A 23,391-nucleotide genomic window follows, 5' to 3' on the forward strand; every position below is an offset into this window, starting at 1 on the left:
GAAAGCCTAATAAACACCCACTAATTATCTAGTCTTCCAAAGAATAATCTGAAGTGAGGGAATAATAATGTGACGGTCATCACATTAAGCCACATCTAGAGAAGATCATGCAGTTACATGTATAGTTTAATATCTCTGACTAGGTGCTATGAAGAAACACTCGCTTTTTGATTTAGTCTACTAAAATATTTTTATATGCTATAGAACAAGCCTGGCCTTGATGTTAAATTGTAATAGTATCTATGTCTGCAAGTTGAGACACTTCTTTTGTTTACTCTTGGTCCTAAGATGATCATTATATGATTCTTCAACAGCCATTTGAGAGAAATTGGACAGATACACAACCTTACAACACAAAAGTACTTCCGTAGTTGAAAAATAATAGCTTCATTTGTTATGTGTTTTCTTGAATGTAATCAAGATGTAGCTGATGTTGATTTATTTTCTGTTGTTTGTATGTTCTGAGTTACAGTACATTAAAGAGTACAGGACAACAGGTTTAAATTTCCTTAAAAGCGACTGTTCTGAGCTAGAATAATTAATCAAGTGATTTATTGACTAGGTGCTAAACTTTGATTAGAAATTTTCAATTCCCTCTAATAATAATTGGCATTGGACATTTTCTTGTGCTTTTATTGTCTTGAGAAAACTAATATCTATCTCAAAAACAGATTATACATGTATAAAATATAAATTAAAATTAAAAAAGGTAGAAAGCTCTAACTAGTTGTGAATTGGCTAGCAACTTCATTAGCCTAATTTACACAAAGTTTGGAAAGAGAGAAATGAAGGGAAAGGAAGAGAAGAGAAAAGGAAGGATGCATCATCTTTTGTTTGGATGTCCAATGCAAGAAGGGAAGGGGAAGGAATTGGAAGAATTCATTTTCCTTCCCCTATTGAAAAAGAAGAACAAGGTTACATTCTATTCACTGGAACTTATTTAAACTTACAGTGTGTTTGGATAAAGAAAGGGGAAGGAAAAGAAGGGGAGGCAAGAGAAGAGGAGAGGAGAGGGAAAAATGGTATGTTTTCCTTCCAAATTTCTTTGGAGGGATCAATTTCCCACAATTTAATTCCTCCTTTTTTTTCTCCCCTCCAATTCCCTTCCTTCTTCATTTGTTATCCAAATGAAAGATACTCTATCTCTCTATTTCCCTTCCTTCTTCCTTTTTCTTCATTTCTTTCAATCCAAACACACCGTTATGTGAACTTATCTAACCTCTAATTGAGAACCTATTTTAGTTGCAAATTGAACTTATGTAAACCTCATAAGCCTTATCAAAAATTTGAAATAAGTGAAACTAAGGTCGACAAAACAAGGCTTCATACATGAGGGTGGTATGAGAAAGAGGGATAAGGATCAATCAATTAATCAAAGCCTTAATCCCATAAGTGGGGTCGGCCGAAAGACGGATAAGGATAGGAGAGCAAAATACTACTTGAAAGAGAATTAAGAAGATTATAAATTTATTAAAATACAGATGATGACTGACATCATACAAGAGCATAACCTACTGATAAAAACATGCATTACCACCAAGTCCACCAGTCCAAACTCAAAATGCAAAAAACTCAAGCAGGATTTCCATCAGTGCTGTCTGAGATTTTGTGCTACTTGCAATTTGGAGCCCTTTAATATCTAAGAGCTATTATAATCATCCAAAGTCATGCTTTCCAAAATACCAAAAAAAAAAAATTAAAATAATACGGAGTACTTATCTGATTTTAAATGGTCTTGTAATCATCCGGTGCAGCTGTCACTTAGACTCTCTACCTACACATGTGTGAAACCAAGTATTCTGACCATACGAACCTGAAAAAATAATAGAACAAATATTGAAAAGAACAGTTTAGAAAGTCTTATGCAAAGTAGCTTGCTAATAATATAAATTAACAGTTTAGAACAGTTGTAGACAGTTCTTGAAGCTGTTATATGCAGGTCAAACCTATATATTCGGCAGCAGACTGTAGAAAGTTCTTGAAGCTGGTGTATGCAGGTCAAACTCTGCATAAATTGCAAGTAGTGAACACATAGAGTTGATACCAAGAGTTAAATTATACATTTATACGTAGACAATAAATAATTGATCATGAGGTCATTTCTGAACATTTAGCCTAAAAAACATCATATAAGTTGAAAAAGAATAGGAAGACACTGATATATTATGAAATCAGGGGAAAACAGAGGAAATCTTAGGGATTATATTTCCATTTGAAAGGAATCATTTCAAACTTAAGACACTTTTCAGAAGAAGAAATGTACACCATAAAGATTTGGAACAATAAATAGATGCATGAACTCAATCAATCTCTATACGAAAAAATTATGGACAATGGAGATACAAATTCTACAAAAAATACTAGAGAGATTCTTCAGCAATTGGGAGCATCCACAGCAACCATAAAACCACACACATTATCGTGACTCCACATAAATTTCTAAGTCCTTGAATTAAGAGTCACAGATCATCATATAGAAGTACTAATTCATAGGAAAACTCACAAAAGTTTCATCTTGACAATTCAAAAGCCTTACAAAATTCTAAGCTCTTCTCCATGAACAAGCCAGTGGCCGCTAATATATACTTCATAAGTTCATATACCATGATTATATCAGCAAACATACATTGGTAGAATTGCGGAATTCCACCTCATTTGACTCAATTACAAGTTTTCAACTTAATTTGCCTCATCTTAGAGGTATTATAAAAATAAATCTCCTCAACCTCCGTATCAAACACAAGACTTCCTTGAAAATTCTCTTCCTTTAAGAAGCAAAAAAAATTAATTTTTCAACATAGTTAACCTCCTTAATCAATTCACCTTTGATCTTCTTACCTCCAATTAGATTATTCAACTTACAATAGCTAAAAGCCTAAAAACCTTCTTTCAGAAGCACCAATAATTTCAAAATAACGATTAAACATATTCACATGCTTTGAAGCTTGAACAAACATAATTATTCAACCAAACGGAAGACCAATTTTCCAATAAATTCAAATAACAACAAAATAAGATTGTTTTTTTTTTTTTTCACTTTATGAGAAAAAAGGGATTTTATTAATAAAATTAGCCAAACGGCACTTACATATAATTCCTAAGAAATCAAGATTTCTAACACAAATGCATAACACCTTTAAACTAAATACATTGCAGATTCGATCCACAATCGCCTTAATAAAAAACTTCATCTGAACCATTACAATTTGTAAAATAACACTAATTCAGCTTAAAATCCATTGATGCATGTCAATTGAGTGAAAATACTCATGCAATCCTCTAAAATTCCGTGAAAATACTTATGTGATCCTCTAAAAGATGTCGTCCTCTTAAATACTCATGTGATCCTCTAAAATACTCGTGTCGTTTGAGTGAAAACATACTTTCTTCTGAATTTCTGTGTCTAAAGGCTATGTTGCAAGTAAAAGAAAACGGACAAAATATGTTTTATACACTTTTAAATGTGTTCACAAACAAAATATCATTATTACCCTTGTTTGCATGTAATAACAACAATTATTACACCACCTCTCTTTCTCCCTCCATTTCTTAATAATAGTCTCTTTTGGCCAAATTTTAGTCTCAAAATGTTCATCCTATTTGTTTTTTCCAGCCATTAATATAAATTGTTTACCAAAACTCCCTCCAATTTGCAACAATATTTATGCAAATTTAACTTCCTCCAGTAAATTTTGCATTTCCATATACTTTATTATTTTCTCTCTTTACAATTTTGCATTCCCAACATAAATTTACCTTTAGTACTTTTTACTACTCGTACTTATTTAAGTTTCTTAATTTTCGTGAAATTTAACCAAAGAGGACTTATCATTAAGGGAAGGAGGGAGTATTTGTTTGTTTCATATGGGCACATATGACATTCTCCATCCTTTTCACCTTTTTTAAAATCTTGTGCCCATAGCAAATGGAGCAATAAAAAAAAATGGAGGAAGTATTGTTTTTTTTTTTTTTTTTTCCACATACATACAAAACCAAAATATAAGCTTAAAACAATTTACTGAGACAATGATCTATATGGAAAACAGGGGATAACAGAGGACATCGAAGGGATAAGTCATAACCTTTGGTCACTGAACGGGTCTGGAACATATGAAACATGTATGAACTAATTGATCTATAAGACTACACTGGCTCGGGAGCACTAATTTGATCTTTTGACAATGCAGGGACTGGGCTAACAAGATGATTTTTGCCAACCCAGTTCAGAGCTAAGGTCTGTTCACTGATGCAGCAGCCGCATTAGCACATTGATTCAACCCATTTGATTGAATTGTGTCCTCTGCTTCCATTGTATAATAGCTGGTACGTGTTGCATCATCAGTAGCAACTACTGCGAAAAAATGGGGCTGGGTTGGCAAAGGTAGATTAATAGAGTTGCCATTCAATGCCGTAACAATTGGTACCATTGTAGGCCTCTTAATTGCATCCTCTTGGATGCATAACAAACCAATGTGATAAGCAATTTTCACCTCTTCACTAGAGAAATCATCACCTAAGAGTGGGTCTACTAAATCCAACATTCTTCCTTGATTCCAAACTCTCCATGCCTGTTAAAAATCACTTTTAGAATTACAATCTCATATCATATCTTATCTATACTTGTTAGTTACAACTATCTAAACAAGAAAAAGCACCAAAATTATTCAAGAGTTTGGTGCTCACTTGGTGTAGTAGTCCCTCGTCATGCTGATTTTGTTTAACATTATTCCTTTGTCCACTGATGATTTCCAAAACCATGACCCCAAAACTATAGATATCTGACTTCTCTGAGAAATAACCTTCCATGGCGTACTCTGGAGCCATGTACCCACTGTAATACGTCAACCAATCAACCACTCACTACTGATCTACTAAACAATATGTGCCAAAAACATTATTGGCATGCAAATGATTGATATGAACCGCACTTATAAGAAAATTATGAAGAAGAAGATTCAGAGCATACCACTAAAGGCAACTTACTATGTTCCAATGATTCTGCTTGTATCACCTTGAACATGATCAAGCTCAACATGCTTTGCAATACCAAAATCCGAAATTTTTGGATTCATTTCTTCATCAAGCAAAATGTTGCTAGATTTCAGATCTCGGTGTATGATCTTGAGTCTAGAGTCTACATGAAGATACTGGAGCCCTCTTGCAATTCCAGTTATGATTTTAAATCTAATTTCCCAATTCAAAGATGCACGCTTCTTTGGATCTGCAATATTTACAGTGCAACTTTATCAAAAGGGAGCTTTACATGGTACTGTGTTAAAATCTTTATTAAATATTTTTGAAATTTTGGAGTACCATAAAGGAAATTATCCAAGCTCGAATTGCATAGGAATTCATAAATGAGTATCTTTTCCTTTGCTGCTTTGCAGAATCCTAATAGTCTAACTAAATTTCTGTGCTGAAGTTTAGCGACTAAGAGAACTTCATTCTTGAATTCCAAGAAGCCCTGGGTTGAATTCCTCGAGAGCCTCTTCACAGCTACATCTTGTCCATTTCCAAGTTTACCCTGATTGAAAAATATGTACAAGTAACTTCAGTTGATTTGTTGTAGCAAACTATGGTGAACTTGAGCTGTTAGATTGTCACAGAATGAAAGTCAGACAACACTTGAAAGATAATTACCTTGTATACCTCACCAAATCCACCTTTTCCAAGTATGTTATCAGTAGAGAAGTTTTTTGTTGCAGCTTTAATGACACTGAAGCTGAATTTTAATGTTTCAGCAGTCTTAACATCATCATTGTCAACTGCAGTAGTTGAGAAAGGAATTTTTCATCAGTATATAACAAAAAAAAAAAAAAAAAAACTTCGGTATTTAATCAAGTGACAGCTTCAGATGACTTAGTAACATGCAGTTAAATGGGAGAAGCAAAATCACTGTCAATTATCTATATATAATCTAATCGTAATAAACGTACTTATGTTTCTTTTCTTTTCTTTTTTTTTTTCAATTCACGACTTTTTTGCCTGACTTGCAACTAGAGGATACTTGCAAATGATCCTTGATCATTAAATGAAAATGGAACAGGGCCTTGTTACCAGAAATTCATTAAGAAATACAGAAATTATTGCAACCAAAGATATAAAAAAAAAAAAAAACCCTGCCCTGAATAACATAAGATTAAAGATGTACTTCTATTTAGCATCCTTTTTAAAGTCAACAAGCTGCAAAAATCAGGATTATTGGTTTGCTACCATAGTCCATAATTCAGCATTCCAACAGACACAACAGTTTTTTTTTTTTTTTTTGACAGCACAGACACAACAGTTGTATAAATAGAATGAGGATAAAAAAACAGTTTTTTGTATGAAATAAGTTCACAATAATTTTGGCATTGTTTTTAGTTTTCAGTTTTCTGATTTTTTTTTTTTTAAACAAAAATACAAAAACAAGGATATAGAAAAAAGTGTTCACTTTTCTTTTGTCAGTTTCAAAATTATCATGATTTTAATGTGTTTGACCAATTTTTGATTCATTATATAACAAATATCATAAAATTTTGAAAAACAAAAACCATAAAATGAAAAACCACAGCAACACCAAACGGATCCTTACCTTTCTGATTTTTGTTTGCCATCTTTCGGTCAATTCTAAAGCATATAGAACAGAAGACTAGTATTCCAACTCCAATTGTAACGCCAACCGTAATTGCTGCAATTTTCCATGATTGCAGGTGAGATGCATTTCGCACCTTGTAGAGAGGACTGTTGGCATACCTCAGTTGGCAACTTGGCAGGAAAACCATTGCCCATTGAAGGGCACTACAACATTGAAGCATTTTAGTTGTTGCAATTTTTAGACACTTTTTGCACTCTGACCCACTTATCACAGGGATGCACTGTGCAAGTGTATACCATTTTGATTCAGCATCCTGAACTGCAAAATGACTTAATGACTTCTCATCTGTTGCTTTATCAATCACTAGTTCAAAAGTATCTGAAAGAAGTTTATCAAACTGACGTGGATCCGAAACATATGATAGCCTCTCCTGCGACGAGGTATATGGAGTTGTACTGTCCAAGGGAAACCCAGATCGGTTTGAATAGCGAAGCATACATTCATAGTACCATGCAACAGCTTCAGTAGAGTTCGCACACCTCCCTGCTAATGTAAACATTGCATCCTGTATGCAATCAGCACAGACTTGTGGATCCAAATTCTCGCGGCACTGAAAGAGTCCATAGATTTTATCAGCGTTATTGTCAGCAGTAGATTGGTAAAAGTTCTTCTTTAAGGCTACTCCTCTAGAAAGATTTTGGAAAAGTGATTTGATGTTATCTTGCACCTTGTAATCATAAGAATTTTTAGAACAATATTTTTCCACAAAAGTTACTGTGGCCTTACATTCGATCATCAGATTGTATAGCAGTAACAGAAAGAAAATTAATAGAGCTCTGCCCATGAAATGAGGATGAAGATGGTATTTCTTCTTAGTCAAGGAAGTTACAAGAAGAACAAAGGCATTAAAGATTTTTAGTGGTTCATGCCACTTACTGGGGCATTGCAGAGGTAAAAATTGTCATATAGCCAGTTCAGAAATTAGGAGAAGAAAGTCTAACGACCTGAAGAAAGTCAATAGTCTTCCTACAAATTTATGGTTTTATATTCAAAGAAACTTATTTAAACATGTCTAATACTATAATTATTAATCATTGATGGGTTAGATAACATTCTATTTTAAAAAAGAGAGTCCTCACTGCTAAACAACTAGCTTTGTATAAACCAAACTGCATGGTCCAAAATCAAGAGAGGGGGACAAATTGTTGAGTTCACTCCCTTTTTCCTCGAACATACAAGATTCAGAAAATACTCTACTCTATGATGTCAGGGCTGAAGTTTTATCTATAACAAGATAACATAAGCGTCTATTAATAAGGACTTTGAACTATAATTCTGAGTCATAGTTGAGGTTAAGATATTATAAGTTCAATGGATGTTGAGTACAAAGAAGCCTCAGTCTGAATTATTAAATATTTAACCTTCATGATAGAGAAAGGTAACTAAGCAGCAGTTTTCAATCATCTAACCTTCATGATAGAGAAAGCTAAGCAGCATTTTTATATTAAGGCTACCAAACCATTAGAAAATTATTAAATCGTAATCATGTTTATAACACAAGAAGTTAACAAATCAGATAATGCGCTTAAAATTTAAGGTCGTAGATTGGTAGAAGACTAGAAGCATGATTTTATGTAATAGGAATTTATCTTCATTCAACTGTTAAACTAGTATTAGAAAAAGCGAATGTCACTATAAAACAATCTATTTACAAAATAAAAAACTATTACATAGTACTTTCTTCATTTTTATTTACTTGCAACACAACCTTCCAGCATGCACTTTGAGGTCAAGATTATGCAATAAAAACAGACACATTAATCAATATAATTTTTAACATGGTAGCTAACCTTTCCCTATTTCCAGTGTTAAAATTATATATTTTGACAAAATCGACATTGACCGTTACTAATCACCTTCTAAACTTGTGTGCCTAAAGGTTGTGTTGCAAGTAGATAAAAACGGAGGAAGTATATTTTATGTTAGGGAATCAAGATGAAGAATGTCAGCAAATCCTTTAAAAATAAAAAAGGTTTAACTCTTACAAGAATGAAAAGCCAATGAAACACCCAAGTAGTTTTCTATACGCAACTGTGATAGATTGCAAGAACTAAATATAATTGTGTATTCAACTATGGGGAGTTTTGTAACACGTCAATTTCAAGAGAATCATTTTTAAGCATCAGGAAAGTTAACTTCCTGATTAGTATTATATAGTTTAAGAGCAAGAAATTTTGGAATTTTCATTTGTCAGGGGCTAGAAATACACTCCAGTTTACTAAAAATATAACCAGGGTGATCCAATCAGCAAGAATTTTTCAAAGGACAAACAGTGCAAAACTGTAATATTATAATAAGCTGCAGTGGTGCTAATGGAATATTATCATTCTGTTAAAACAAACAAAAAATTTTGAATGATGTATTAGTAATAACTAAATAAATATAATTCATCAACGTATCATACCATGACTTGTGACATATATACAGCTATTGTTTGTGCTGACAGAGCAAGTATTAGTAAAAATGTTTCACTACACATGAATGATACAGTAAATTGTACTCCCTCCGTCCCTAAATTACTAGCATTTATTCCTCACATAATAGAGGAAAACAGGAATGTAATTTAAGGACGGAGGGAGTAGTAGGTAGACAATATAAGCATACAAAAAACAGTAACCTGTCACAAGATAAGTAAAAATTTTTGAAGCCAGGAAGGGTTATGGTTGCCTAACCTGATCGTACAATTTGCATAATAATTACTCGACCTCAGCCAAGCACCACCTCATCCGCTGTATACGAAATGATTTATGCCCACCTTTAAGTGAGGAAGGATGTACTTTCTCCGTTCTATTAGTATTGCAATAGTGGACTTTTTGCATTATTCATCACTCTTGTTTGACCATATAATATGATTTATACGTTAAGCAAAATATAGTCTGTGGGATTTTGTAAGATTCGTCTCATAATATATTTTCACAATATCAATTTTTTATAATTTTTACTCTTACTCAATTATAGATATTTAGCATATAAAATGTGTTTTAGAATGCGTAATTTCATCCTTATTGCAATATTAAAAGGAACGGAGGAAGTACACATCCTTTCTCACTTTGTCCATATCATCGGTTATATATACTTATATGTATGTGATTTTTTTTCAATATGATAATGGAAATCGTTGTGTATATGAAACAAACAAGCTAGAAACTAAATTTACATATACATATTGTAGTTTACATTGAAGTAATATATGTAGTCGATAATAAAACCAAGATCCTAAGGATATAACTTGTCATGAAATTGCGGTACCCACTGCTAAAGAAAGACTCGTTATTGTATTTCAAAAAACAATTATAACCCATAAGTCCTCCACCTTTAGCAACTGGTGTAGAATATAAACCACTAATGCAATTGCTGCAGTTCATAGCGGATATATCAGGTGTACATTGAACAAGTACATAAATTTTCTCCTGAGATCCCTTTACATCTACCACCTTTGTCGCGAAATTAACCTTTGTCCAATTCCCATAGCTGGCTTCTCTAATGAGTTCTTGCAACGTACTCATCAACGTCGTGTTGTACTGCTGGTTTTGTATCAAATCAGTGCCTGATCCATCAGAGATGGTGGAAGCATCTTCTCTATACGTGATTGATCTAGAGTCGTTTGCATAGCGTACAACACATTGGAAATCCTTGTTATATGCAATGATGTTGGAGTATGAATCAGGTGACCGTTGATTTAAGAGAAATTGTCTTACGTCCTTTAAGCAATTGTTGCATTTTTTAGCACTAAGATCACCTCGGCAAAGGTAAAAACCATAAGCCCTATCGGAATCATCATCACCCGTAGAGGTATGCTTGATCATGTATCAATATTTTTAGTAGGAGTGAATTTATAATATAGGGAATTATGGAAGTCTTTAATTTTTGATATAGGATAAATCGTTGGATGATGGAATTTCAAAGTTAGTGTCGTGGAGAACTATTATAGAATGTGTGTTATGAGTTGTAAGTGATATATTATATGGACCCTTAGTAGTCGCCTCTGATCTCTATCATTTTTTTTAGAGAAAGAATAATCAAACCAAGGTGCTAAGTCTTGAGTTGTATTTTGTTGACTCAAGTTGCAAATTAGCTAAGGATCTACTCTTTCATGGTCTCAACATAAGCTTAGGTGTTATGGTTGTCTAAGTTTTAATGGTCTCAAATCTCAACATAAGTTTAGAGTCTAATCACATATAACTCTAGCAATTCTAACACGCAATTATTTATCTACGTTATTTATTTTCCGCCCAGGCTAAAATACCTTGGAGGAGTTGAGAAAAAGAACCAATACATACACTTTCCAAACTGCTAAACCTTGATGTTATTCTTATTAAAAAAAAGAAGATAAAAAAAGATATATGAAAAGGTGAAGTTGACTTTTTCGGTATTCTAATTTGCTTAGACCACACTTAGTCAACTATTGAAAGATTACACTTTGAGATATATAATTGTATCATATTTCTTGGGCTTCTTTTTAGGAACTGGACCTAAGGCCCATCAACATCACCCCCCTGTTTTGTCAATAAAAAGCCCTTCTATGATACTTTTTGGCGCAAATAAACGTGTGTTGAGTCTTGTAACTTGTTGTCTTCTTTGAGCTTTGAAAAATATTCAAATCTTAAATATTTGTAAAACTTACCTTTTAACTATCTTATTCTAATTAGGCTTTTAACTATGATTACAGCACTTAACTTTTCCATTAGTTTCTTAATTACTGCTTGACCCATATTTTTTTTTCTCCTATTCCTCTTTAATTTCCTTGAAACATACATCTACCGTTCTACGTAGTTTGTATTACTTCTTACTTTTTGTATTATGGAGTATCACATGGGTTGACAACCCACTTTGCGTTTACTCTCATCGTACATGTTATGCAAATCGCAAGCATTCTAATATTAGATAAACAGAGGATTTATCAATAGCATAGACAAAGAATAAAATCATACAAGTATATTCTACTATGAATAATGAATTTGAGAACAAAAATATGCAAATTCACATAATTGTGAAGTGCATAGTAAATAACAAGAGAAATATCACATGAATATAACTTGGCATAAAACTATGACTAGCTATACCGAAGAAAGACTGATTATTGTACTTCATCAAACAATTAGCATGAACAAGTATTCCACCTTGAGAACCATTGCAACAATCTGGAATATAAGAATACAATTCTCCTAAGCATTTACTGCAATTTAAGGGAGATAAATCAGCCGCGCATTGAACCAGTGCAAAGATTTTCTCATGAGACCCCGTTACCTCAACAGACCTAGTCGCGAAATTAGCCTTGGTCCAATTACCATAACTAGCTTCTGTAACGAGTCCTTGCATCGTGTTAGACAACGTCTCATTGTATTGCTCATAGTTGGACACATTTTTCCCAATTGAATTATAGCTAAACACAAGCCCCTCTTGATATGCCGAAAATTTTGAGCTATTTGAGTAATGTACCATGCACCAAAGAAAACGGCCAAATCCAATACAATCCGAATTGTCAGTCTTTAAATCCGACATAAAATTTGTCAAGTTAACTAAACAATTGTGACATTGCCTAACACTTAGATCCCCTCGACAAAGATAAGATCCGTAAGCCCTCTCCGCAACCCTGCCTACCGACGTACTAATAAAAGTCATTGGTGGATGCAATGAAGAAGACTCCGAAACAAGCACCGATAGAAGTAATTTAACATTGTTTTGATATTCTTGACTTGTGGAATCGTTCGTTGTTGTGGAGTTTCCATAGCAAACTCTACCAACACCATCGAAATCGACTTCCTCGACACCAAAGGTCATATTGATACATGAGCATGTAACAATAATTGTTACAAGGAAGAGAAGAGAGTTTATTGAACATGCCATGGTTGTTCAATTTGAACTTGGGTTTTGGTTGTTTAAGGAGGAAAGTCAACTAGAAAAAAACAGAGGATTTTGTAGAGATTGAATGGAAGGTTCATAGTATAGGACATAAGAAGATTTTTGCATGTGATATACGGTGTACAAATCTTTTAAATCACAAGTTGCTAGTTTCCTGTAATTTAAGTTATGCTTATTTTATAGTACTCTTGTATTTATTAGATCGGATCGTAAATTGTAATTAATTAATGTGAAATTTAATGCTAATTTAGTCAATGATTACGTAGCATGTTCAATATTTTTTGGGTCTTCCTTAAAATGGAAAGTTGGAAATAAAAAAGAAGGAATGAATTTGGGAAGTGATAAAAAAGACCAAAAGTTATTTTTCTTAACTTCACTTTTTTATAATTTTTTTTTGTTTGTTGATCACATTTTTGTTTAGCTTGATTTGGTCTAATTTAGTTTTTTAATTGTTGCATTGACCCATATTGACCCTAACTTTTTTTTTTTATTTATTTATTTTTTATATATATATCAAATACTCCAATCATTGACCCATATTGATGAAAGAGAGATTTATGATTTTATTTTAATAACTAATTTTTACCATGAAGGGATATGATGATGCATGGTAAAAAAAAAAAAAAAAAAAAAAAAAAAAAAAAAAAAACCTCCTTAATACAGTAATCGTAATAATAAAAGTAAATACTACCTCCGTTACATATTATTTGCAACGAATGGTTGATTGCAGGTGGCTTTGTTTTTTTTAGAAACAAAAAGTCAACCCTATCTAGATAAGGCCGAACACTGAGATTTTAAACAATTACGAGTATAAAAATTGTTTTGAAACTTTATATATTTCGGGTTTTGGATAGGATTGTTGGATCAGGTTTTCTAGTTCGAGTTCAAAATTTGAGAACTTTGTACTAGTACTTGTTTTGATAAGTGTTATTTACGGCCCAAAATGCTTTTTCCAGCCAATTTTAACACAGGGCCCAATTTAAATGTTGACTTGGCTTATTTTTTTTGATATACTCCTATCTAACCCATGATCACCTCTATATTATCATCCCATGTATCATTTTTTTAAAACAGGATATACTAAATGCAGAATCAAGTAATACGAAGTATGTGGTTTATATACGTACATGTGGATATCCTACTTGCTTAGTTGTGCTGACCAAGAAATTAAGAAAGCCCTGTTATTAAACTATTAATCAATGTCAGTCCAATTAATTAATATAGACAGTACAAACTACAAAGTACTATAGTTTAACTACTACTCCGTATTAAAATAAAACAATTTGTCATCTATAAGAACGAACATACATTGACCAATTATTTATTTATCTATTTGAATCTTGAAGAACTAACATTCCATAAATACAATGTACAAAGTCACTATCAAGACCAATGTAACATGCCACAATTTAGGCAAAAAACTATGGTAGGCGCTCCCAAAGAAAGATTGATTATTATACTTGATCAAACAATTACCATACGCAACGTATCCGCCTTGAGTACCATTGCAACAATGAGGAAGTCTCGAGTATAATTCCCCTAAACAATTACTACAATTCGACGCGGTTATATCAGGCGTGCATTGAACAAGTACATAAATTTTCTCATCATTAGATCCTTTTACGTCTACTACCCTTGTCTCGAAATTAGGTTGTGTCCAATTGCCCAACTCGGCTTCTCTAATGAGTCCTTGAATTGTGCTCGATAATGTCTCGTTGTAGTTATTGTAGTCAGTAACCTTCTCCCCTATCGAATCACTGTTAAGTGATCTACCCTTTTCGTACACATCGAATGTGGATCTGTTTGCATAGTGTACAATACATTGTGGGTCGCTATAGTAGACTCCGGTACCATAACAATCTGTGTTGGTGATGTCTGCTCGTGAGAGAAATCCGGTTACATCAGAAACGCATTTTTGACAAACTTGTTCTTTTAGATCACCACGGCATAAGTAAGAACCATAAGCCCTTGGATAAATTTCTCCAGCAGAAGACGTGTTGTAGAAAATGCTCGGCGATGAAGATGACTTAGATGCAAGCATTGAGATAAGTGAGTAGACATTTGTTTTGAAGTTGTTGTATGTGGAACTATTACCGGTTGTGGAATTTCCATAACATACTCTATTAAAGCTGTGTAAATCTTCAGCACTAGTATCGCGATTGTAGAATGAAAACATTATGATGAAGATCAAAACGAGGGAAGAGTTTATGGGTTTCATGGTTGCTTGGCCTAGTTGCTTTACAAGCTCAATTTTATATGAGTACTTAAGAAAGAGAGAATTTATTATATATAAAACGCGGTGGTCCTGGTGTATTATTGAAAGCTTAATAGCAAATTGATTAAATTAAGATTTATTATTAGCAATTTGGCATTGATCTTATCCTTAGTCAAGTCATTGCTGGCAATTATTAAGATGGTCCAACTACTCCAACTATTATAAGATCGAGTACGTCCTAATTGAATAATGCCAAATTCTATGATCGAATGATGATGCAATGATGCAATGCTAATTTTCTCATCGGATCCCGTTACATCGATGGTCTTGGTCTCGAAATTAAACTTAGTCCAGTTGCCATAGGCAGCTTCTCTGATGAGTTGTTGTATGTTATTTGACAATGTCTTGTTGTAAAGTGGGTGATTGTTCAAGTAATCCGAGGATTCTTCACTGACGATAGTTGTGTTGATGGACGGTTTCGAGCTATTTACATAGTGTACTATGCACTTCAAATCCACGTTGTACACAATACACTCTGGGTAGTAATAATGTTCATAAGTGACATAATCGATGCGATAATCCGAGACAGCTTATCTTACCTATACCTTCTCTAAGCAATTGCTACATGTTTTAGCACTAAGATCACCTCGACAAAGATACGAACCATAAGCCCTTGCAGAAACTTCACCTACATTGGTGTTGAAGAAACTCACGGGTGGGTGCGACGAGGAGGACTTAGCTACAAAGGCGGATAGAAGTGATTGAACATTATTTTGGTAGTTTAAATGGTAGGATTATTAAGCTTATTGGTAAGATCGGTATCATAGTTATAGCAAAAGCTAGAATAATTACTCAATTCATCATCGAAACACAGTGCCAATTTGTGAACTAAGCATAAAATGGTGAGGCAAAAGAGTATTATTGTGTATCCCATGGATGCACTAAGATCAAAATAGTTTTAATTCTTATAAAAACAGAAAGTCAACTCGAAGAACAAAGTAATTTTTTAAGGAAGGAAACTTCTAGGATACATGATAGATAATTGTCTTTAGCAAGCTTGATACTTGATAATACTCAATTATGCTTGGGTATTTATATAAACCCCCAACCTAGTGCCATGTGTCAGCCGACGTAGCTATCTTGTCAAATTGCCGGTGGATGTTCACATGGCCGGAAGCAGGTCTTCACGTGGCTGGTGAAATAGGATGATATGGTTGATGAGTCGGTATAAGAAATGTTCTCATTGCTTTTGGTGATTATAGGATGAACTATTACAAGAGATCGAATGTAACATATGGAGGGAGTGGAGGACTAAAAGCCTCTACCTTAAAATCGAAAACTGTATCGTATAAGAACTGAATCAGCTGACAACTTTTCTTGATGCAAAAATTAATCTAGCTTATCATCAAACCATAAGAATTTAATTGAAGTATCAACAGAATAGCAAATCAGACACACAGCCACATTACAAAATTATGTATCATAAATTAATAATATAGTACATGATACTTCAACAAAAATAAATCGGTCCAGGGCCTAGCAAAGCACAAGAAAGTTCATCAATACAAACAGGAATACAACATAGTAGACGGCTAGAAAATTTGATGGTCTTAAAACCACACCTGCATTGACATTCGAGTCTCCGAAATCATAGAAAGAGACATTATCATATCTGATGTAACATTTGTTCTTTAATGTATAAGCAGCTGGAGATAGATTAGCAGAGCGGCTGAAGTCAGAGACTCCAATTTGTAAACATCGACTACAATTTACCCCCGCTATATCAGGTGTGCATTGAGCCAAGCTATAGATTGTCTCATCTTCTGTTACACGGGCTTCTATGGTAGCGAAACGCAATCTAGATCCATCGTTTTCGCTTCCAAAAGCAGTCTCGTTGATAAGATTTTTCAACGTCGATGACAATGTTCGATTAAACTGCTGGTAGTTCGATACATTTGCGTCAATATGATCGGACCCTGATAGTGCACCCTCGAACATGCCATATGTACTGTAGTTTGTGTATCGAAAGATGCACAACTGCGAGAAGAGAATCGCGTCTTCATGCTCTATACAGGTTGATTCCATAACAGATTGTGTGCCGTTAAGTATGCAACTGCTACAAGTTTTGAGGTCAATATCAGCTCGACACATGTAGTAGCCATAAACTCGATCAGAGCTGTCGCCGATGCTAGTGTTGTAGTAGTTGTTAGCAGAGGAATGTTCGATGAAATCAGATAGAAGAAGATTTACATTGTTTCTAAAGGCATCGCTAGCATTTCCAGTACTCGAACAACTCACACTGTTGCTAATTTGTCTAGCAATGAATGAATCTCTGCTGTCGCTCCTTACAAGACTACAAAAACAGCAGAACAATATAATGGTTTCGAGTACTCGTATTGTATTGTAAGAAGTTGCATGGTTGTCCTCCTGATTTGCACGGTTTCAAGCTAAAGCAGATGCAAACGATCAAGTTACTTTATAGTTGAATCGATAGGAATTCAACCAAGCATATCGATACGTCATTGAAAATGATCTTTGACGCGCAATGTAGTGTAAGATAACCCATAACCGATGTATTGTTCACGCCATTGTATTAATTATTGATATCGACATATATTTTTATTTACTGATGACATTTCATTTGAAAACAGAGTTTATAATTGATCATTATCTGTATACTGGATATAATATATGGAATATATATAGTCCATAACTTGTACTCGTAGTTTGCAAGTAATTTAATTAAAAAAGATCAGATTACATTGAACAAATGACTTGATCAGATTAGAATGAACAAATGACTTGAAATTAAAACTGGTATATAAATAAGATAGTCAATTACTTGCAGGTAAAGAATCCAAAGTGATTAGAAAAATAGTTATTCAGTTAGAATGATGCAAAAGACATGGAAACCGTACGTTTGTACAGAATATATAGCAAATTTAATATTAACTTTATTCGTAGTTGAATAGTCCTGCATCGAAGAATTGGTCAGATATAAATCATATAATGAAATGAAATTTATGTAGTCCATGACTTGTAGCTTGCAAGTGATTAAATAAATAAGATCGAATAAAAATGACTAGAAATTAAAACTGATTATCTTCCTAAATTATAAACTATAGTTCCTTAGTATATTGTCGTATATATTATATTCAAAAGAAATAATTAGCTTGATAAAAATGATAATTATCAATTTATAGATAGTTGAACCCAAATATGACCTGACTTGAAAATGACCCGACCTGATGTAACCTGCAAATTATTGACTTGAACATAACCCGACTTGACTCCGAGAAGACCCGACTTGGAAATGACCCAACCTGATTATAACCCGCAAATTATTGACTTGAATCGAACCCGACTTAAATCCGAGAATGACCCGACTTAGCTTGAAAATGACCCGACCTGATTATAACCCGTAAATTATTGACTTGAACTGAACCCGACTCAACCCAAGAATGACCCGACCTGATTCTAACCCGCAAATTATTGACTTGAACCAAACCCGACACGAACCCGAGAATAACCCTAACCCGTTTTAACCCGTGAAAACCTGAATTAAACCCGACCTATTGTTCACCTGACTCGAATGTAACCCAACTTGTTATAAACCCGACCTAAACCCGTTTATTAACTCAAGCCTACCACGAATATTTATGACAACATATAATGGTCATTTACGGTTTCAAACGTTATTATATGACCCCGAAATGCATCTAATAAAATCTTATTTCTTTTCGACACCTGGCCCCAAAACCTTCGAAATTTCGCAAAAAGCGTGGATTAGTCTTCAATTTTAGAATTTTTGACTTTTTTCGCTCGGAAATAAAAACTGCCAAAATGTTTATCATGGTCCCTAATACCCTCCGGGAGTCCAATTGGGTTGGTGGAACCATCCAATTTGCCTTTAAACGACCAGTTTAATTACCGGTTTACAACTTGCACGAATTTCATTAACTCAAGCCCACTACAAACATTTATGACAATATTTAATGATCATATATGGTTCCAAACGACATTTTATGACCCCGAGATGTATCCCCTAAAATATTAATACTTTTCAACACAGGGCCCCGAAACCTCCAAAATTTCTCAAAAAGCGTGGATATTAACCTTCAATTTTGAAATTTTTTGATTTTTTTCGCCTGGAAATAAAAATTGCCAAAATATTTACAATGCTCACTAATACCCTCCGAGAGTCCAATCGGGTGGGTGGAACCATCCAATTTGCCTTAAAATGACCAATTTATCTATCAGTTTACAACTTGCATCGATTTCATTGATTCAAGCCTACCACGAACATTTATGATAACAAAAAATGATTATATATGGTTCCAAATAGAATTATATGACCCCGAGATGCATCCCTTAGAATTTCAAGACTTTTCGACACTAGGCCTTGAAACCTCCAAAATATCTCAAAAAGCATGGATATTAGCCTTCAATTTTGGAATTTTTTGACTTTTTTTTTGCCCGGAAATAAAAATTGTTGAAATGTTTACCATGGTCCTTAATACCATCCGGTAGTCCAATTGTGTGTGTTGAACTATTCAATTTGCTTTTAAACGGCCAATTTACCGGTTTACAACTTGCACCGATTTACCGGCTTACAACGGCTAATTTAATTAACTTGCACCGAACCCGACTTGAACCGAAATTAACCCAGTTCTGTTTTAACCCGTCGAAATCCGAATTTAACCCGACTTGTTACTAACCTGACTTGAATTCAACCCGACCCATTCCCAACTCAACCCGAATTTAACCGAACCTGTTACAAACCTAACCTGAAAATAACCCGACTTGTCATTGACCTGTTCCAAATTCAACCCGACTTGTTATTAACCCAACTCAAATTTTACCATACCTATTACTTACCCAAACCAAAAATTCAACCCGATCTGTTACTAACCCGACTCGAAATTAACACGACTTGTTATTAACCCGACCTAAATTCAACCAAAATTTTTCCTGACCCGATTTCTAATCACCTTAAATGCAATTTAGACCACCTTATTATAGTTGACCAAAGCATTTTGTCTTGTGAGACCAAGTCGGTCCAGGCCAACAAAAGAAAGGAGCATCATCTTCAATTTAAGTGTTAAATATAGTATATATTTGTTGTATGGTCAAAGGAGATAATAATCTTCCTAAATTATAGACTATAGTTCCCTAGTATATTGAGTTAACTTTTATTTTATTTTATTCTTCTTTTTTTTTTCAGGAAAAGTTTGAGTTAACTTGTCTTCATTAATGTTTATTTACTTATTTGTCTTCATTAATAATGTTTATTTACTTGTTTGCCTTCATTAATATTTATTTACTTATTTACCCTCGTTAATGTTAACCGCCTTTTTTTTTTTTGAATTTTTAGAATGGTGTGCGAACATTTATATCCCTAAAAATATTTTTTTTATCTCAATTCCCTCATTAATACTATCAACAACAACAGTCATTGTGATATTTATAATGCCAAATCGAAAGCACTCTGGCATGCGCATTGTGTCCCCTAGTAAAAGTGAAAATTTTAAAAATGTGATATTATGAAAATATGAATTGAGATATCTACCAAAATTCCGCAAGACATTATTTTTACCCAATATATAAATCAAGATAGTAAAATTAATTAAAACTTTATTCAGCGCAACATAATATATAAAATCTCTCGCCTCTCCTCTTCTCCTTTCTTCTAGGATTTCTCCACAATCTTGGCCATTTAGGCCAAAAATAGTAGAGATTAGACTATTTCCGATACTTTTCCCTTAATTTTATTTAGTTTTGCAATTTATATTTAAATAAATCTTAAAGAGTAGTGTAGATATTTGTCCGTCTCCCTATGGTGGAGTTTAGTTTTTGTTAGTTTAGATGTCTGTTTATGTTTACGGTTTGTTTGTGTGTTAGGGTTCATCAAAAGCGTAATCATCTTTTTCCCTATTATCAGTTCGTTCTTTGGCAAAGATTTGTTCGGGATCGCAACGGTTGTCAAGTTTTCAAATGCGTTCAGGCGAATCAGATGAGAATCATCCTTACGGCTAAAACAAATCGTTAGACCGTCTATCTGAAAAGGTTGTGTATTCCAGTGATGTGTGCGAGAGATGTACCACGGTGCAAGATCTTTTCAATGATCGTAGCTTTGATGAAGGAAACCCTAATTAATTTGATTTAATTTTATGTATTTGTTAAGTTATATTTTCATTTGTTTTTTCCACTTTTAACTTCTTATATGTAGCCCGGCCTAAGGGCTATGTATAACATTTTCCTCAAATATATTAAAACAAAAGTTTGAAATAAAATATTATGTATGTACTCATGATTTGTACTAACTCTTCTACGAGTTTTCTTTCTACATATTAATAATAAAAAAATGTAGGTACATCACAAATCTAATTTAATAGCAAGCCAAAGGAACAACTCGTTCAATTCTCAACACTTGTTGTTGAACTACCAATACAGATCCTGATGTATTAAAATCGGCTGATACTAAAAAATCACCAATTAGTCCTAGTTCGGGATTTTCACTCCATTCTGATAATCCTTCTAATAAAGTAAGATTAATTCCATTTTCCCTTCCCACAATCCAAAGATCTATCGAAGCACTTGTGTTCAATGATTGTATAGCCGAAACCGTTTCAAAACCATTGTTCACAACTACTTCCCTATACACAACTTTTTCATTCCTCTCATTTTCTACCCAAAACCAAGTTATCATCCCATCATCCATTTTCCTTTCCGACTTAATATCTCCTCTTTGTTCATTTGCCAAGAATCGAACCACAATCATTGATACATCTGGATGTTCAACCATGTGGCTTGCTAACGCAAGAGCCTCGCGAGCATCAGGCCCTCCAAGAAACAATAGAACAAATTGGCGACGAGTGCATTGATTCGAACGACACGAGAATGTCTCCCATGTAGCAGCATTCTTACATGCGTAAATTCCCACGGAGCAAGGTGCATGAATTAGCAAGGTCCCCGATCCTCAAAAATAGGGGATTCCGGATTCCGGTCAATTCCGGTTCCGATATGGTCCGGTTTTGGACCAGTGCACAATCCTATTTGCACCAGCCTATCCACAAATCTACCACCACCATCGATTGATCGACATAGAATTCACACTACAACACCATTATCTCCTTCTCTATTGTCAAGTATATTCCCAATTTTCATGTAATGAGGATGTTGGCAGTTCCCACGTGGGTTTTGGTAGTGTCGGTGAAAGTGTTCATAGTTTCAGTGAGAGTGAGTAGTTAGGGTACATGAAAAACGATGGTGGCCGATGGTGGTGGTAGTCTGGTAGATCTTGGAGATAAGAAAGAAAAAGGGTATTTTAAATACCACTCAAAAGTAAAAATGCACTTTTGAGTGGTATTGTAAATACACATAATATTGAAGATAAATTTGATGCATGTTTATAAATTCATTTAAAAGATAATTATACCAATAAATCATTATAAGTAGGACCTTGGTGATAAGAAAGAAAAAAAAAATACACTTTAGCAATATTATAAGTTTGCATCAAACTCAAATGAGATAATGTCTTAGAATTGTACGTACCTTATAATCCACGTAATGAAGAAAGAGAAAAATTTTTGATTGAGCTTTAAGGTTGAATACGAAACCCAAAATAAGAGAATCTCTATGCGGGATATTCATAAATCGAGCCGACACAAAAATGGTAGCAAACTTAACAAAAAAGGGTAGAACAGCCATAGTAAAGCAAGGAACTAAGAAAGACCAACATTTAATCATTCCAGACACGTCCATTGTAAGGCCAATAGTAGCATATGCAAATGGCATTAAAATGTTATCCGTAACAGCCTCAGCATGATGTATAATGCTTTCTCCTATTAGGGGTCCATCTGGTATGACTAGCCCAAGAAAAAAACATCCGATTCCAATTGAAGATCCGAATAGATCATTGATAAATCCGAACACAAAAACTCCTAACAAAATAGCAATAATATATGTTTGCTCCACAGATTTTACTCTAGGAGTATGATTATTAATCCATTGCATCACTTGTGGTATAGCATAGAGTAAAAAGCCACTAACAAAAAAACTTGTGACCATGTAATACAACACATAAATCCTCCTAGCGTTGGCTTGCATCGAGGCTTCGAAGGAAACAAGATGTGATATAGCCATAAGTTCAATTAAGGTTGCCATTGATAATACCATACGCCCCATTTCTGATTTTAAAAGTTGCATGTCTCTTATAATGCAATAAATATTTGAAAATGATGAGACAATCATAGTTGAAGTAACAGCTGCAATGGTAGATTCTTTTTGGAACATTGGACTGTCTATGTAGTGTTTAATGCAAAAAGCTACAATAAACATGATTGTATGAGGGATTATTACACTAACAATTGCAATCACCCAATCCTTCTTTTCAGCCTTGTTAACCGTCGAAAGGTCCATTTTCACCCCCATCACAAACATAAAAAAAAGAAAACCCTAAGGTCCCGATATTTTTTATTACAAAGTACAAGCTCTTTGAAGAGAAATTCTTCCCCAAGATATTATTGCGACCTATAACTGACGGTCCAAAAATTATGCCCGCCTACACATACACAAAATACACAATTTTTTTATTAGTTTTTTCTATCATTCATAATTAACAAGTTTGTGGACCGGAAAATGACTTATGCCATTACTTTAACATTTATAATTGGAT

The 23,391-nt window shown here is 33.9% G+C and overlaps 4 protein-coding genes across 4 annotated transcripts; all 4 read right to left on the reverse strand.

Annotated features, from left to right (window-relative positions):
• Positions 1 to 4,229: 4,229 nt before the first annotated feature.
• LOC145578338 (cysteine-rich receptor-like protein kinase 7) lies at positions 4,230 to 10,443 on the reverse strand. The gene is made up of 7 exons (XM_081635675.1): positions 9,815 to 10,443; positions 6,575 to 7,512; positions 5,641 to 5,765; positions 5,314 to 5,524; positions 4,984 to 5,221; positions 4,684 to 4,831; positions 4,230 to 4,568 (listed from the first exon to the last, which is right to left on the reverse strand). Exons 1-7 carry the CDS (start codon positions 10,441 to 10,443, stop codon positions 4,230 to 4,232), a joined length of 2,628 nt encoding a protein of 875 aa, XP_081491801.1.
• A 1,174-nt stretch (positions 10,444 to 11,617) lies between these two features.
• Positions 11,618 to 12,707, reverse strand: LOC145578340 (antimicrobial ginkbilobin-2-like protein). The gene has a single exon (XM_081635676.1). The coding sequence runs from the start codon at positions 12,482 to 12,484 to the stop codon at positions 11,618 to 11,620; it is 867 nt and encodes a 288-aa protein (XP_081491802.1). The 5' UTR covers positions 12,485 to 12,707.
• A 1,140-nt stretch (positions 12,708 to 13,847) lies between these two features.
• Positions 13,848 to 17,303, reverse strand: LOC145578341 (uncharacterized). Its single transcript, XM_081635677.1, has 5 exons — positions 17,299 to 17,303; positions 16,337 to 17,067; positions 15,320 to 15,453; positions 15,032 to 15,220; positions 13,848 to 14,735 (listed from the first exon to the last, which is right to left on the reverse strand). Exons 1-5 carry the CDS (start codon positions 17,301 to 17,303, stop codon positions 13,848 to 13,850), a joined length of 1,947 nt encoding a protein of 648 aa, XP_081491803.1.
• Positions 17,304 to 21,102: 3,799 nt separating this feature from the next.
• Positions 21,103 to 23,135, reverse strand: LOC145578342 (cation/H(+) antiporter 25-like). Its single transcript, XM_081635678.1, has 2 exons — positions 22,269 to 23,135; positions 21,103 to 21,636 (listed from the first exon to the last, which is right to left on the reverse strand). The coding sequence occupies exons 1-2, from the start codon at positions 23,133 to 23,135 to the stop codon at positions 21,103 to 21,105; spliced, it is 1,401 nt and encodes a 466-aa protein (XP_081491804.1).
• Between the last annotated feature and the right edge of the window lie 256 nt (positions 23,136 to 23,391).

The sequence above is a fragment of the Chenopodium album genome, chromosome 14 (genome assembly GCF_948465745.1).
Source record: "Chenopodium album chromosome 14, dcCheAlbu1.1, whole genome shotgun sequence".
Lineage (NCBI taxonomy): Eukaryota > Viridiplantae > Streptophyta > Magnoliopsida > Caryophyllales > Amaranthaceae > Chenopodium > Chenopodium album.

Bases quoted from the DNA above. Each gene is read 5' to 3' on its own strand.
- LOC145578342 (XM_081635678.1), bottom strand. From the start codon at position 23,135: ATGGACCTTTCGACGGTTAACAAGGCTGAAAAGAAGGATTGGGTGATT. The intron at 21,637-22,268 runs GTACGTACAATT...TACGCATGTAAG, and splicing joins TTCATTACGTGGATTATAAG to AATGCTGCTACATGGGAGAC.
- LOC145578340 (XM_081635676.1), bottom strand. From the start codon at position 12,484: ATGGCATGTTCAATAAACTCTCTTCTCTTCCTTGTAACAATTATTGTT.
- LOC145578341 (XM_081635677.1), bottom strand. The intron at 15,454-16,336 runs GTGTGGTTTTAA...CCGCCTTTGTAG, and splicing joins AGACTCGAATGTCAATGCAG to CTAAGTCCTCCTCGTCGCAC. The intron at 14,736-15,031 runs GTAACGGGATCC...GAGCTTGTAAAG, and splicing joins TCGAGACCAAGACCATCGAT to CAACTAGGCCAAGCAACCAT.
- LOC145578338 (XM_081635675.1), bottom strand. From the start codon at position 10,443: ATGATCAAGCATACCTCTACGGGTGATGATGATTCCGATAGGGCTTAT. The intron at 4,832-4,983 runs GTAAGTTGCCTT...GACGTATTACAG, and splicing joins AGCAGAATCATTGGAACATA to TGGGTACATGGCTCCAGAGT. The intron at 4,569-4,683 runs GTGAGCACCAAA...GATTTTTAACAG, and splicing joins ACGAGGGACTACTACACCAA to GCATGGAGAGTTTGGAATCA.